Here is a 14038-nt window from a genome sequence, read left to right as displayed (position 1 = left end):
CAGACTGCAAGGTTGGAAGGGACCACAGGGGGTTCATCTGCTCCAGAATGTGTAATATGTTTGCACATCCCTACACTGGGAGGAGAGGTGTGAGAAATGCAAGACAAGATGAGAGACAGGATGAGAGTTTGAAATGAGCCCAGAAAAACAGAGAAATAGCCCAGAAATACGCCTGAATTAGCCCTGGAATGGGGTTCACTAGGAGCAAAGGCAGAGCTCTGCAAACTTGCCATGGTTATCAGCTCCATGAATTGTGGGTGAAGTACAGCAAGCCAGGCACAGGAATGGTCCTGGGGTTTTAGTAGATCCAATCTCAAGGAGAACTCTTCTAAAGCTATTTCTTGGGGAGCTTGAGAAATACCTTTTACAAAGTTATAGCCTTTCCCTCCTCTTCCCTACAGCAGGCAGGAAGCCTGAGAATTAACTGTGCACATGGCAAATTCCTAAGCAGCCAGAGGTTCCTGTTTCTTGTGCCAGAAGTGATGCCTGGGGGCTACTTGGTGAACCAGGGAATAACCTGAGCAACATGGAAATTATGTTTAGTGTTAGTTTACTATGTTGGGTTTTTTCCAGGTTCCCTAATCTGGGTCACAGCATTGCTCCCCTTTGTGTGGGATTGCCAGGTTGGCAGCAAGGATGCAGGAAGCTGAGGATGCTCTAAGCTGTTCTTGCCATGACCTTTAGCAGATAAAAGCCCAGTCCTAAACCATCCCCTCCTCCAGAAATGTCCATAACTGTGGGGTTCAGCTGGGCATTCCCATCACAGTGTGGAGGGCAGTGCTGATGCTGAGCTTTGGCATCACTGCTCTTCTATTCTTTCATCTCACAACCCCCTCACATGAGGAGGGAGCTATAAAAAGGGCCTTTGGCCCACTACATCCAGTGGGCAGCTGGGTTTCTTTGTGTCTTGGTGCCAAGTGTTTTTCGCCTTCTGTCTGTTAAAGGGTTACCCAGTAAATACCTGGCAGAAAATAATTGGAGCCATTAGTCACCCCAAAACCCTGAAATAAGGCACCTGCAGGCAGAGCCTGAGCCTTTTACAGTCACTGTACCTGTGGAAATTCCTATGCACATGAGATTCTTACTAACTTCTCCATCCCATCAGCCTTTGCTGAGTCAAGGAGAAGGAGCCTGGGTTTCAGAGAATCACAGAATGATGAGGTTGGAAGAGACCTCCAAAGTCACTGAGTCCAACCTGTAACCAATCCCCACCTTGTTACCCAGACCAGAGCCCTGAGTGTCACGTCCAGGCCTTCCTGGGACACCTCCAGGGATGGGAACTCTACCACCTCCCTGGGCAGCCCCTTCCAAGGCCTGACCACCTCTTCCATGAAGAAATTCTTCCTAATGTCCTACTTAAACCTCCCTTTGAGGCCATTTCCTCTTTTTCTGTTGTTCCCTGGGAGCAGAGCCTGACCCCCACCTGGCAGTACCCTCCTATCATGGAATTGTTGATTAGACAAATTGTTGATTAGACAAAATTCTGGCAGAGCCAGAAGGTTCCCCCGAGCCTCAGTTTCTCCAGGCCTGAGCCTCCTTTTCTCCACCTCCCTACCTGCCCTCCCCACCCTCCCCCCAGCTCCCTCGCCCCTTCCAAGGCCTGACCACCTCTTCCATGAAGAAATTCTTCCTAATGTCCTACTTAAACCTCCCTTTGAGGCCATTTCCTCTTTTTCTGTTGTTCCCTGGGAGCAGAGCCTGACCCCCACCTGGCAGTACCCTCCTATCATGGAATTGTTGATTAGACAAATTGTTGATTAGACAAAATTCTGGCAGAGCCAGAAGGTTCCCCCGAGCCTCAGTTTCTCCAGGCCTGAGCCTCCTTTTCTCCACCTCCCTACCTGCCCTCCCCGCCCTCCCGCCAGCTCCCTCAGCTGCTCCTGGGGCTCCAGCCCCTTCCAAGGTCTGTTCCCTTCCCAGCCCCTCAATGTCCCTCTCACCATGAGAGCCCCAGAACTGAACACAGAACTTGAGGTATGACCTCAGCAGTGCCCAGCACAGGGGAGCACTCACTGCCCTGGTCCTGCTGCCACACTATTTTTGATACAAACGATTTTTGTTGTGGGTCATCCAGCCATGCTGGAGAAGTCAGCTCCAGAGCAAAGTGCTCTGAAATCAGCACCTCAAACACATGAGGATGAGTGGGCAGAGCCACCTCTACCTCTGTGAATTGTGGTCAGTGGAGGGAAGTGCTTTGAAATTGCTTTGCAACCCAAGGGAAAAATCAGATGTCAGGTCTTGACTTGCAAACAGAATTATATAGGGCTCCCTGCCATAGCAGAGCTGCCTTCTTTCTTTTTCCTTCCCAGTCATGTGGGAAGCACATAAAACTAGAAACTGTTTTAACCCCAAATCAAAAGAAATATCCCTAGTGATGCAGCCCAGGCAGAAGGAGGTGTGGAAAAAAACCCCATGACCTACAGGAATGTAAATGTAGTCAGTGCTCCCCTTCTGCACCTTTGCCCAGCTCAGGGATCATCACATTTCTGTACAGATTTTTCATCTCCTCATTCCTTGTTTCCCCAGGAACTTTATAAACTAAGTAATGAAATGCAGCCACCTGGCATACAGCACACTGCCAAGAGAGAAGGGAGAAGGGAAACTTGAGCCAAGGATGCAGAGCAAGTCCAGCATTTTTCTAGGCATGATCTTGCAAGCGCTGCAATGAAAAGAACATCATGATGTTTTTCCTACCTTTGCAACCTCCCTGAACCATTCCTGGCCACTGGGAATTGCCATCTGTACCAGAGACCAAGCCTTTGCTCCATGAAACTGATGTGGAGTCTCAAAGGGACTTGCTAGAAAAATTGTGTGCACCTGGGCAAAGCAACCTATTTCCTGAAGCTCCTCAGCCAGAAAGTGCTTCAGTTTTTCTAATCAACATTTGTGGTGGAGATGTTTAGTTTCATTCATGTGAAAGGGAGCTCCAGCAGAGCCAGAAGGCTCAGGTTGTGGCAGGGATCAAGGAAAATTAGGGAAAATATTGGAGACTAGGGAAAATTTCTCCATGGAAACAGTTGCCAAGCACTGGAACAGGTTACCCAAGGCAGTGGTGGAGTCACTGTGCCTGAAAGTGTCCAGAAAACATGTGTATGAGGTACTTGAGGACATGGTTTATTGATGAACATAATGGTGGTGCTGGTAGATGGTTGGACTTGGTGATCTTGGAGCTCTCTCCAGCCTGAACAATAAATTCTGTGATTCTATACTAAATCTGTGGGTTGCTACCAGAAATCATTGCCAAGGCTGACCTAGAAGTGTCATGGCCACCTCCAACTTGCAGCCTAGCAGTTTCCTTCAGTCCAGGGCAGCTCTGACCTTGAACCCAGAGCTCCTGGAACACCCCCCAGCTGAGCAGAGGGAGCAGCACAGGAAGGAGTAGAGATGAGCAGCTGGTTCAGCACTGACTGCTCACAGCCAGACTTTGAGATCAGTCAGCTGCCTGCACACTGTGGTCATGATGGGGGCAAGAGGAAATGAAATCCCTTGTTTTTTCCAGCTGTGACCCTCTGGCTTGTTGCAGATGTCCACGGGTATGTCCTGTCACACGGGAGTGTTAGCATGTCCTGCAGGGGGTGTGAGACTCAGTGGCCCATGTGCTCCCTGGTTTGTGAAATGCAGGATGAGCCTTGCTGTGGCCATGAGTCAATAACCTCCCTGGCTTCAGCCTGAGGGGTTTGAGGCCTTTAACATCTCTCTGGAGCTGAGGAGCTGGGCCCTGCAGAGCATGGCAGAGCAGTGGGGAGCAGCGCTCTGCTTCCAAGCTGGTCCTCATAGCAGCTGGCAGAGCACACACCAAGCTGCATGAATGGTTGCTCTGGGAATTCATTGCGACCAATTAGTCTGATTTTCAATTATCTGAGAGAAAGAACTTAGCTTATTAAAGTCTAATTACATTTTGACTGGTTCTTCATCTGTCTTGTCCTATTAAACCTGCATTTGGGGATGCAAGCAGGAGGGGAGCACTCACAGCTGCCTGGAAACCTGTAAGATGGGAATGCTTGTGGGGCTTGCCAGAAAGGATGACTCTGGATTTAACTCTGCATGTGTGACAGCTTGAGCCATGCCAGAGCAGAGAGTCAACATCCAGCACCAGTCAGGCAGCTGCCATGGAAAAGGAACAGTGCCCTGGGCTTACTTCATGCACACCTTGTTTTCCTGGAAGATGCACAAGCACCTGAGTCCACCCTCACACGCATGTGTACTGGCTTCCAAAATCAACACACACCAAGGCAACAAAACTGTTGCTCTTTCATGGAGAGCCAGAGTTGTCTGACTCTGCAATTCCAGCTCGTTTTCCAGAAAGACCACTCCAGTTGCCTGATGCCACAGGGGTAGATGTTTCTCCTTATTTATTTTTCTTCTCCTTTTCTTGCTTATTGTCTTGCCCATCATTTTCAGTGTCCCACATGCAGTTAGATGGAAATGGTAACTCATGTCCTCACAGTATTGATCTTTTCAGAAGAAGTGGAGCATCACAGGAAGGCTGATCTCGTCTCCTTTCCTTCTAGAGTCACTCCAAAAAACAGAAGTAATGACACATGTCAGCTGTCACAGCTGGTGCTGCTGAAATTCATAAACAGCCATTGAGCCCACATGGAAAGAAAAAGCAGATCCAGCTGTGGATTCTGGTTCTGAGTCCACTGGTCTCACAGCTCCCTGCTAGGAGAGTAAATTCAGCTGCAGAGGTGGTGTCTTCAAAGGCTGTCACTGGGGCAGGAGAGCCCCATTCCTCTGAGATGACATGTTCAGGCAGGTCTTATTAATTCGAAAAAGGGTATCAATTTGATTTAAAAGCTGGTCCCTAACTGCAGCCCAGCAGAGAACACTTTACTGTGCACATTCCCAGCTTAATGCCATGGTCTGACAAAGAGTGACAAAACTGCTGCCTTCACCTTGAAGGCACCTGTGACCTACAGCCAAGATTGCCATGCAGACCCATCTCTCAGAAAGACATTTTTGCTTTGTTGTTGATTAACCTGCCTTAAATTATTGCTATGAAAGTGTCATCCCCACCAATGAGCTTCTGGCAGGGAAGAGAGCTGCAAAGGCCTCTCTGAAGCAAGACTTGTGTACAACCTGAAATACGTGTAGATGAGCAGCATCTTTCAGATCAGAGACAGTCACTTTAGATACATGTTTATGTCTCTGAGTGTTGCCAGTGCCTCCACCACTTCCCTGCACATTGACAGTGACAGTTTCAGGGATGTGCCAAACCATACTCTTTGCTGGCAATGTTCTGATTTTCTCTTAACTGAAGTTTCCATAACCCTGTGTTCATGGAACAAACAAGTCCAAGAAATTGTCTGTCTCTAAAATCAGAGGAGCACAAATTTTGCCAGATTGATGGGGAAATGCTTGGCTAAGTTGTTTTAATGGCAGAACTAGTGTGAAGCCAAAGGTGTTTCCAACAGAAAACAGTTTTTAAGGCTGTTGAGGTTTAATTCTTCCCTGTGTTCACTGTTTTACAAAGACATATTCTCTGGACTAAAATTAAATGAGGTTTTCAATCCCTCATTCATACTTAAGAACACTAAGTTGGATTGAGGAAGCCAAATAACTACTTTAAAGGCATCTATACTTGCAAAATCTAATGAGACACTCCCTGTGCACAGACAGCAAAGCCCAGAGCAATGTCCCTGAGTCAGGTTGGGTTGTTGGCACAGGTCTGAACCATACCAGGACCATTCTCACACATTAACAGTATCATCAGTCAAGTTCCCATGCCCAGAAATGTTCCTGGTGTTCTTCATCTCTCTGGCACAGATGGACTTGTAAGATCCATTTTATTCCAAGGATGGCTTTAAATGCTCACACAATCCCCAAACTTCTCTGGTTTGGCAAAATCACATTCATTTGGAAGTAAGCAGCTTTCTTTGCCCCAGGTTTTTGGTGGGTACCAGGTGCTCTGCAAACCTGAGTAGAGAGCAAGCCCAGTGCCAGGCTGGCAGCTCCAGTCAGGCTCAAGGATGGGGCCAGGGTGGGGCAGGGAGTCTGAGGAATTCCATGCCAAAATGGCTTCAGCAGCCTCAGCAGCAAAGCAGCTGGAAGACACTGAAAGAGGGAAACATTTCCCTTTCAAACAGAGAAACTGGCAGGCAAAGTCTCCAATAAGGCAAAGCTGGCTCTGAACTCTGTCATTGTTTGGCCTCAGTCTCCCTTCAGTCTCTGATGGCATCAACTTGTCCCTCTCTGGCAGAGCTAATGGACTACAGAGGCTTTATCTGGAGGCTAATGGCTCTTGCACAGTCAATACAAGAGACCCATGCTGAGGGTAGTGGATTTATGGAGCGATGTTCCTGAGTAAAGGCACTGCAGATTTCAAGCCATGTCTCTGTTATAAGTGAACTCAACATGCACTTCCTCAGCTTTCTCCAGAGAAAACAGGGTCTCAAAGCTGCTGCATTAACCAGGACTGAATTAAAATTCCATATAAGCACCAGCTGGACAGACCTCATACACTTGCTGGTGGCTGGAGCCACTTGTTGGCTTGGGAGGGAAGGTGGGAGTGCCTTTTTGCCCACAGCTAGGAGGGAGACACAGGAAATTTCCATCTTGCTTGACAGATGCCCCTTTGGAGAGCACAGCAGCCTGGAGACCTTGCCAGAGCCCAGGAAATACGTTCTCTTCTTAGGTCTGTCATGGGGATTTAGAAAAGTGGTCTGTTACCCCTTTCCAGCCTCCAAATGCCTGTCTTGTCTTGGAGCCCAGCTTTGGGACATCCATCACTTGGGACGTGGGCAGGCTGTTACCTGGGACCACAGCACCCTGCTGTGGGCCCAGCTAGGATCAGGAATTGTCCACCACTGCTCCCTTGTGTGTGCACACCTGCAAAGACAAGAGTGTCCTTCCCTTTAGCCAGCCAGGGACACACCTGGACCTAGGCCGGAGGTGTGGCAAGGAGCCAAGGTGGTGGCAGGTCATCACCCCAGACCATGGGAGGGGTTCAGCCCCTCACCCCATTTAGCACCCAGTTTAAACCTGCAGAGATCCACTCCAGCTATTCCTCAGGCTTTGCAGGGCAACATGTGTCTGGAGCAACGTGGTTCCCTCCACCTATCTACAGAACAAACCCAGCACTGCCAGAAAAGAGACAGGAAACTGCTACTTATCTAATTTATTTCATTTTACTTCTTTTTTATTTTCTGGGCTCTCAGAAATGTGTTCAGTCTGGATTGAGGTTACAACCTGAGTAATGCCTCCCTGCCTAAAAACCACCCAAACTGTTACCATAACAACCTAACTCTGTGCTTTATTACCATGGCGATTCTCAGGAATTATTAAATACTGTGTATGCTTGGTGCAGGTGCTCTGGTGCATCTGATGCCAAGCTCAGGTTGGGATCCTTCTTCCCACCACAATCTGTCTGTCTGTCTCATCATGTTTAACTCTTCCATTCCCTCAGTCCAGACTGCCAAGGCAGGGGAAAGAGGTGGGTGCCATCTGGGACTTTGGTGTTTTCCCCACCACAGGGACATCTGTATGACCAGTCTTTTCCAGGTGAGTCAAGCCACCTCTATTTCTGCAATTGTACAGCCAGTGATTCCATAAGCAGAGGATTTCCCTTTGCTGGCAGTTCAGCAGGGGAAAATGCTATCACTTACATTTCTCCGCTGTCTCCCTGCTGCCTGTCTAGAAAGAAAAAATTGCAGCTGGAACAGAATCACAGCAAGGGGGGACCAGCCCAGAGACAGGCAGCTGTGCCTGGAGGAGGATGGTGAAGATCCAGGGCAGGTTGCTCTTGGTGGGCAGGACAACTTGACTGACCACAGAGTCACAGAGTCAAAGAACCATTAAGGTTGGGAAGGACCTCTGAGACCATGTACTGCCTGAAGTCATGGACATTTTCAGAGAAGGGATGCAGATTAGATGGACCAGTGACTCAGACCAGTGTAACCAGTCCCACGAGCTTGTGTTCCACTGCTAGGAGGAGATCTTAGATTAGACTTGATGGCTGGTCCTCAGTCTGTCACTGATGTGATGATCCATCTAAGCACATCCCTTCCCTCCCTGTCCCTCCAGCAGCATCTCTCAGTCATGCTTGAACAGCTACTGGCACCCCAGTGGCACCCTGGAAGTTACTGTGCTACAAGTAACAATTACAAAAAAAAAATTAAAATATAAATAACAGTTAAAAAAAAACCTGTTTGAATTTTCTTGGGAGCTGGTAGGCACTTGTGAGCTTATGCTAAATGAGTAGGTGTTAGATGAAAAACTACAGCTTGTGGAGAGAGGCAGCAGAAAGAGCCCTTCAGTAGCAACTTCATCCTCCAGCTGCAGAACTCAGGTCTCTGGGGCAGGATAGCTGGGTTTTCAGAATCTGAGATCACAGCTCTTCCCCTGAGATCTGGGGAGCATTGTGGTACCCTCAGCACCTTCCCTTATGCAACCATGACTTCACCTCAAGATTGTCTTTAGACCCATAATCTCTCATCCAAGGTGTTCTTTCATGATGCCAGTCTTCTTTTCCACAAATAATTCCTCCTCAGTGGGGTAATCAGATTTTTATTGGGAATCTAATTGGATAAGGACATGTGCAAGTGTTTTAAGTGTCTTAACCCTGCACAAGGAAGGCAGACACATATAAGGACACGTGCTGGATGGCAAAGGTGGATGGTGCCACCAGCTGCTTCCTCTGAGGACCCCCAGGTGGTGGATGGACTGCAAGAGGGACCAAAATTCCAGCTGAAAGCAGGATGGGATGGGAGTTTGGTGAGTGCATCTGGGTTATCTTGTGACAGCACAGCAGCCTGGAGATGTAGATACACCTTTAGGTTACAAACACGAGTACAGCCCAAGTATTTGCAGAGCTGGGTCATTGCATGCTTTGGGGTTTTCCATGTCTTACCCTCATGTCTGACCAGGCTGTGCTCCCGCAGTGGGAGTGGTCTGCACTCTAGAAAAGAGACCATGGAAGCATGGAATCCCAGAATGGTTTAGGTTGGGAGGGATTTTAAAGCTCATCCAGTTCCAACCCCTGCTGTGGGCAGGGACACCTTCCACTATCCCAGGCTGCTCCAAGCCCCGTCCAACCTGGCCTTGGACACTGCCAGGGATGGGGCAGCCACAGCTGCTCTGGGCACCCTGTGCCAGTTTGCATCCAAGACACCACTCCAAGCAGTCTGTTCCAGGAGATCAATGGCCACAACAGCCCTTGCAGCAGCACGGACCAAAATCCCCTTCCAGGCTGCTGTGTGAGGCCACTTTACATGGGGCAGCAGGGCAGCAGACCCTCTGCACTGAGAAGGTGGCTCAGGTCTGCAGACCTCCAACTTCTCATAAAAACCAGAGCTGCCTATTCAGCTGTTGCACTGGCATCAACAGGACATTCAAGAGTTTTGAATTGCAAATTCTGCCCCTGCTGCCACGCTGCCACTGTGCTCCTAAGGCTGATAAATGCAACAGGTCAGTGGGAGCAATCAGAGACAGCACTACACTGGTCCTGCTCTGTGGGGACCTTGAGAAGGTACTCAGCAAATTATGATTAATTACAAAACATTCTCTAATCATGTTTTTCCCTCTGGAAAAGGCAGAGATCTGTTCCTCTACATTTACATCCAAGTGGCTCAGCTCATCAGCTCCTCCAGGATTGCTTTCCCACTACAGAAGTGAACCCAGCAGGAATATTGTTGGTGCAACAAAACACAAATTATTTCTACCTCACACCCACAGCCAGAGCTGTAATTCCATCACAGAACAAAGGTCAGGAGTCTTTCTCCTCTCACACAATTCAACTTTGACAGGTCATCAGCTAGAGATTTTAACTCAAAGGCTGAAATCTTGCTTTGCAGGAGGCACTCAGAGCATTTTTATGAGTCTCTGTTTCAGCACTGTGCAGGTATTCAACACGAGTCTGCAATACACAGTTCCTGATTAATTCATTTGCTAGTGGAAAGTGATACTTGCCTGCAAAAAAAATTATAGTGGTTTCTGCTTAAAGAAATACCTCTAATTACACTTCATTTCAAGGTGAAATTATTATACCTGGAACTAGGATTGAAATTCCTGAACTACACACACACACAGAAATAATAAAGACAGCACAAAATTCTTTTGAAACAGGTTGGTTTTTTTCCTGAATGTTCACCAGTTTTCAAAAATTACAAAACCTCAAAGACTGTAACAATGTAGCACTTGGAAAAAGAGGCTGGTGTGTACAAAAACAAGCATGCTTTTGTTTTAAGGGTGGAAAGGGATTTATATTTATCCGTGTTCTTTTCTTCCTCCACCAGAGCGTAAAAGAAGAAAGTACCAGTTTATTTAACAGGATAGGTCATGAAAATAAGGAACAACATGCTTTCCCTGTTACAAAACTACCAGAAGATGCATGCTCGAGGTCCAAAACACAAGACACTGACATTTTTTAGCATGCAGACTTTGTTTTATGACCCACACAGCATTTCCCTTCTCCTGCCCCTCTCAAAGATGAGGTCTGTGTCCTGTATTTTGTTCTCCCATTAGTTTGTTCTTTTGTTTTCTTTTTGTAACGACTTATTTGCCTTTTATTTTTTTAGCCCCGAATCCCAGGTAGCGGTATCCAAGGTAACAGCAGTAAGGAGTCCAGATCTCCACACTATCACTGTTTCTGCAAGTTTCATGCAAAACTTAAGCCATTTCTGCGTGCAACACAATGCTGGTCATTTATTGTGCTTCACACAGCTCTGGGGTGGTTTTCCCATTCGCCACCACATTTTGTTGACTGGGAAGAACAGGTTTGCTTTCCCATGGACACAGACAGACTAAAAGGCCCCTCCTCCCCTTCGCACTCCCCCCAGTTGCCCCAAACACACGGGAATGTGCATCTCAACACCAGGTCCATACAGTTCACTTGCCTACAAGAGCCCGGTGGCGTCAGTACAGTCCCATGATTGCAGCGCCCACGTCCTTGGAAGGTCTTCGGTCTTTCACCAGAAAGTTAATCATGCTCTCCGACTTGATGAGCAGGTTGCAGCCCAAAAAGAAGATGCCAAACATCACAGTCAAGGAGAGGACACAGAGGACAGCAATCTGCACCACCCTTGTGATGAAAAGGCTCCTCTCATCGGGTGCCAGGACCAAGGAGCCGCCATCAGTCGCCAGCACCGTGCTGGTCCCATTGCAGCAGGCCATGAGCATCCCCAAACCCTGAGTCCTGTTGGGGTCAGCTGCCTGCTCCAGGAGAGTCTGGTTGAAAAAGGATCCATTCATGGTCTATGTGTGACCCCAAATCTTCAGGAAAGGTAAAAGGGAAGCTTGCTGTCCCCCTGTCCACCCTTCACAGGCCAGAGCTCGGCAGCTCCAAACAACCTCCTGCCTTTCCTCTCTCAGTGCCCGGGATGGAGTGGGAACTTCTTCAAGGCTGTGAGCAGGTGGGAAGCCAGTCCATGCAGCCGACAGATGTCTGGATCCCAGATCTCTCCTGGCAGAGCATTAGCACGAGCCCCCAGACAAGCAAAAGGAGAGAGAGAGAAAAGGAAAAAGGGATTTGGGGGAGAGGATGGCAACTGGGGACCCCCCCATGCCCCCTGCCCTCACCACCTGCCCCCAAAACAGCGAAGCAGTGCTGCCAGATCCCAGGGTTTCTCCTGCTGAAAGGAGAGCTGGTGTCTGCCGGCTGGGAGCTCCACAAATGCAAGTTACAAGCTAAAGTCTTCACCGTGCTCAAAGAAAAAACAGCAACTCCACCCCCTTCCAGCCTCCCCCCAGGCCCGCCTTCCTCCCCCTCCATGCTCGCCCTGCTGCCCACTCCTTTCCCATGCTGCACACCCATCTCTGCCCCAGGTGGGGGCTGACCCCTAAAGCCCTGCAGAGTGGCACCTGGCTCATCCCTCCCTCCAGCCCTCCCACCTGCTCCCAAAAGCATCCTGCATGGGGAGTGTTCATACCGGACTGCTGGCAGGTCCCTGTTCCCCCAAAGGCTCCTGTAAGCCTCAGGTCAGCACTGCTGTCACCAACCTCCTCTTGCTGCTCTGTGCCACCCACTCCTTCTCTGAGCAGCGTGGCCCTATCTAGCCAGTCCACCCCCAGCTCTGCCTGGTGATGCCTGTCCTGTGCCTCCAGAGAAGAGCTGGATACAGCCCCTCTCTGCATCCTGTTCCTCTGGCTGGGGGCTTCTTCCTCCAGGCACATGGTCTCCCTCTCCTCCCCTTCTCACTTTAGCTCCTCCAAAGGGAGGCACTGCACCCTGATCTCTGCTCTGTCCCCAGCTTTGGGTCCCACAGCAGCATCACTGCAGCATCCAGGGCCAGAGCATCACTGCAGCATCCAGGGCCTTAGCCCCACCAAGGCAATTCCAGGGGAAGTTTCACCATCACTCCCTTCTCTGTGTCTGCATAAGCTTCCAAAGTGACACCACGAGTCAGGGTGTCCAGCTTGTCAGGCTTATTCCTACTCCTGCTCATCCCGGGCTGTGCCCACAGAACTGCCATGTCCAAGCTTTCTGGCTTTGCCGATTGGCATTTGCCTGGAAATCTGTCTGGATGGCCCAGAGTAGCAGATCACCCCCAAAGTACAGTGTGAGGACTTTGCCCTGGTTTATCCATGTACATACTGGCTTGTTTCTTTTGCCCAGCCTTTGAGGGGATTTTAATCAAACAAAAATGAGGATTGATGAGTTGTATCTCAAGTTAGGAATGTGTGGCTGGCTGAGGGTAGCAGGCAGCTTGGCAGGGACAGTGTCAAGTGATCTTCCTTTTGGGCAGCTGGGATCCTCTGGTCTGCTGCTGTGACTTTAGGGGCTCAGACCTGTTAAGTTCAGGGTTTACTTCTTGCTTTTTCATCCTTGTTCTGCATTTAGCATTTCTCTCTGGGCTGCTCCCCACTCTGCTAGGGTAGATGCAGCAGAAGTTATTCAGGAAGGAAGGGAAAACCCTGATCCAAGGAGCATCTGCTTGTGTTTAATCTGGGACAATCCCACGGGAAATCAGAGCATCCCCAGTGCCCCAGCCTGGCACTGGGGATCCTCTCCCTGCAAGCTCTCAGACTGAAGGAGTTTCTGCTCCCTCTGGTGGCTCCAGCTCCAGTATCTCCTCTCCCAGCACACCCCAGCATGGATTTGGGCTGCACCCATTGCTCCTGGGTCACAGCCTGTGGTGATGGGTCAGCCAGGGCTCCCAAACACTCCCCTGGATTCTGCCTTCATCCCATCAGGGACCCCAAAATCTGGAGCATCCCACTGCCTATTGTGCAGTTCCTGGATGTAACATTGTGGAATCTTGGAATGGTTTTGGTTGGAAAGAACCTTGAGTCATTCTAACACCCTGTCACGGGCAAGGATATCTTCTGTTAGACCTGTCCAAACTGTCCTTGAACACTTCCAGGGATGGGACATTCACATCCCAGCAATGTTTTTAGGATGAGCAGCACCTTTTGCAGGGAAATTCCATCCAAAAATCTTGGATTGAGTTCACTCCACCCTTGTTCTCAGACAGGACCAGCCCAGGAAGGTGAAGGCAGGTCAAATACTTCATTTTGTGACTTTTTCGTTTTTCTTTAGCGTTTTTGCACCATGCTGAAAGTATCACAGCCCACACTGGGCAGGGGATTCCAGGACACACAGAGCAACATGTCCTTTGGGAGCAGCAGCACTTGTCAGTTTGGGTAGCCAGGAGCTGGGCAGGATGAGTCCCTGGTGAAGAGGGCCTGGAAGATGGATGGCAGGTTGGGTCTGGGGGTGTGCAGAGCCAAACAGGATGCCACAGTCCCCTCTAGACAGTTAAGACAAATCTTCCTTTCCACAAAACACTCAGACACAGTCACAGGATGACACAGTGCAGCACATGCGGACTGGCAACCGTGTGGGCAGAAAGCCCCACATGATGGGAAAGGCCATATAGGCAGCATGTCCGGGCAGGAAAATAAGGAATTTGGGTGCCCTAACACTGGCTGATGGGGTCTGCGGTGAGATATGGCTCCAGGATCTGAAACAGGGCAAGGCTGGAGATGCCCAAAAACAGGGGTGGGGTTTGTATTGCTGTCTCAGGCAAGGTATAGCCCTATTTGATAGTGCATGAAGGTTGATGGGCTTCTCCCCTTTGCCAGATCTTCTTTAACAAGCCCT

At 49.3% G+C, this 14038-nt stretch overlaps 1 protein-coding gene across 1 annotated transcript; it reads right to left on the bottom strand.

The window, feature by feature from the left end:
* Positions 1 to 10048: 10048 nt before the first annotated feature.
* On the bottom strand, positions 10049 to 11947 carry RPRML (reprimo like). Its single transcript, XM_039701055.1, has 2 exons — positions 11865 to 11947; positions 10049 to 11398 (listed from the first exon to the last, which is right to left on the bottom strand). Exon 2 carries the CDS (start codon positions 11185 to 11187, stop codon positions 10852 to 10854), a length of 336 nt encoding a protein of 111 aa, XP_039556989.1. The 5' UTR covers positions 11188 to 11398; positions 11865 to 11947; the 3' UTR covers positions 10049 to 10851.
* Positions 11948 to 14038: the final 2091 nt, after the last annotated feature.

Source organism: Passer montanus, unplaced genomic scaffold (genome assembly GCF_014805655.1).
Source record: "Passer montanus isolate IOZ18808 unplaced genomic scaffold, ASM1480565v1 scaffold148, whole genome shotgun sequence".
Classification (NCBI taxonomy): Eukaryota; Metazoa; Chordata; class Aves; order Passeriformes; family Passeridae; genus Passer; species Passer montanus.
The sequence above is the reverse complement of the archived record's forward strand: the minus strand, read 5'-3'. Positions and strand labels throughout refer to the sequence as shown.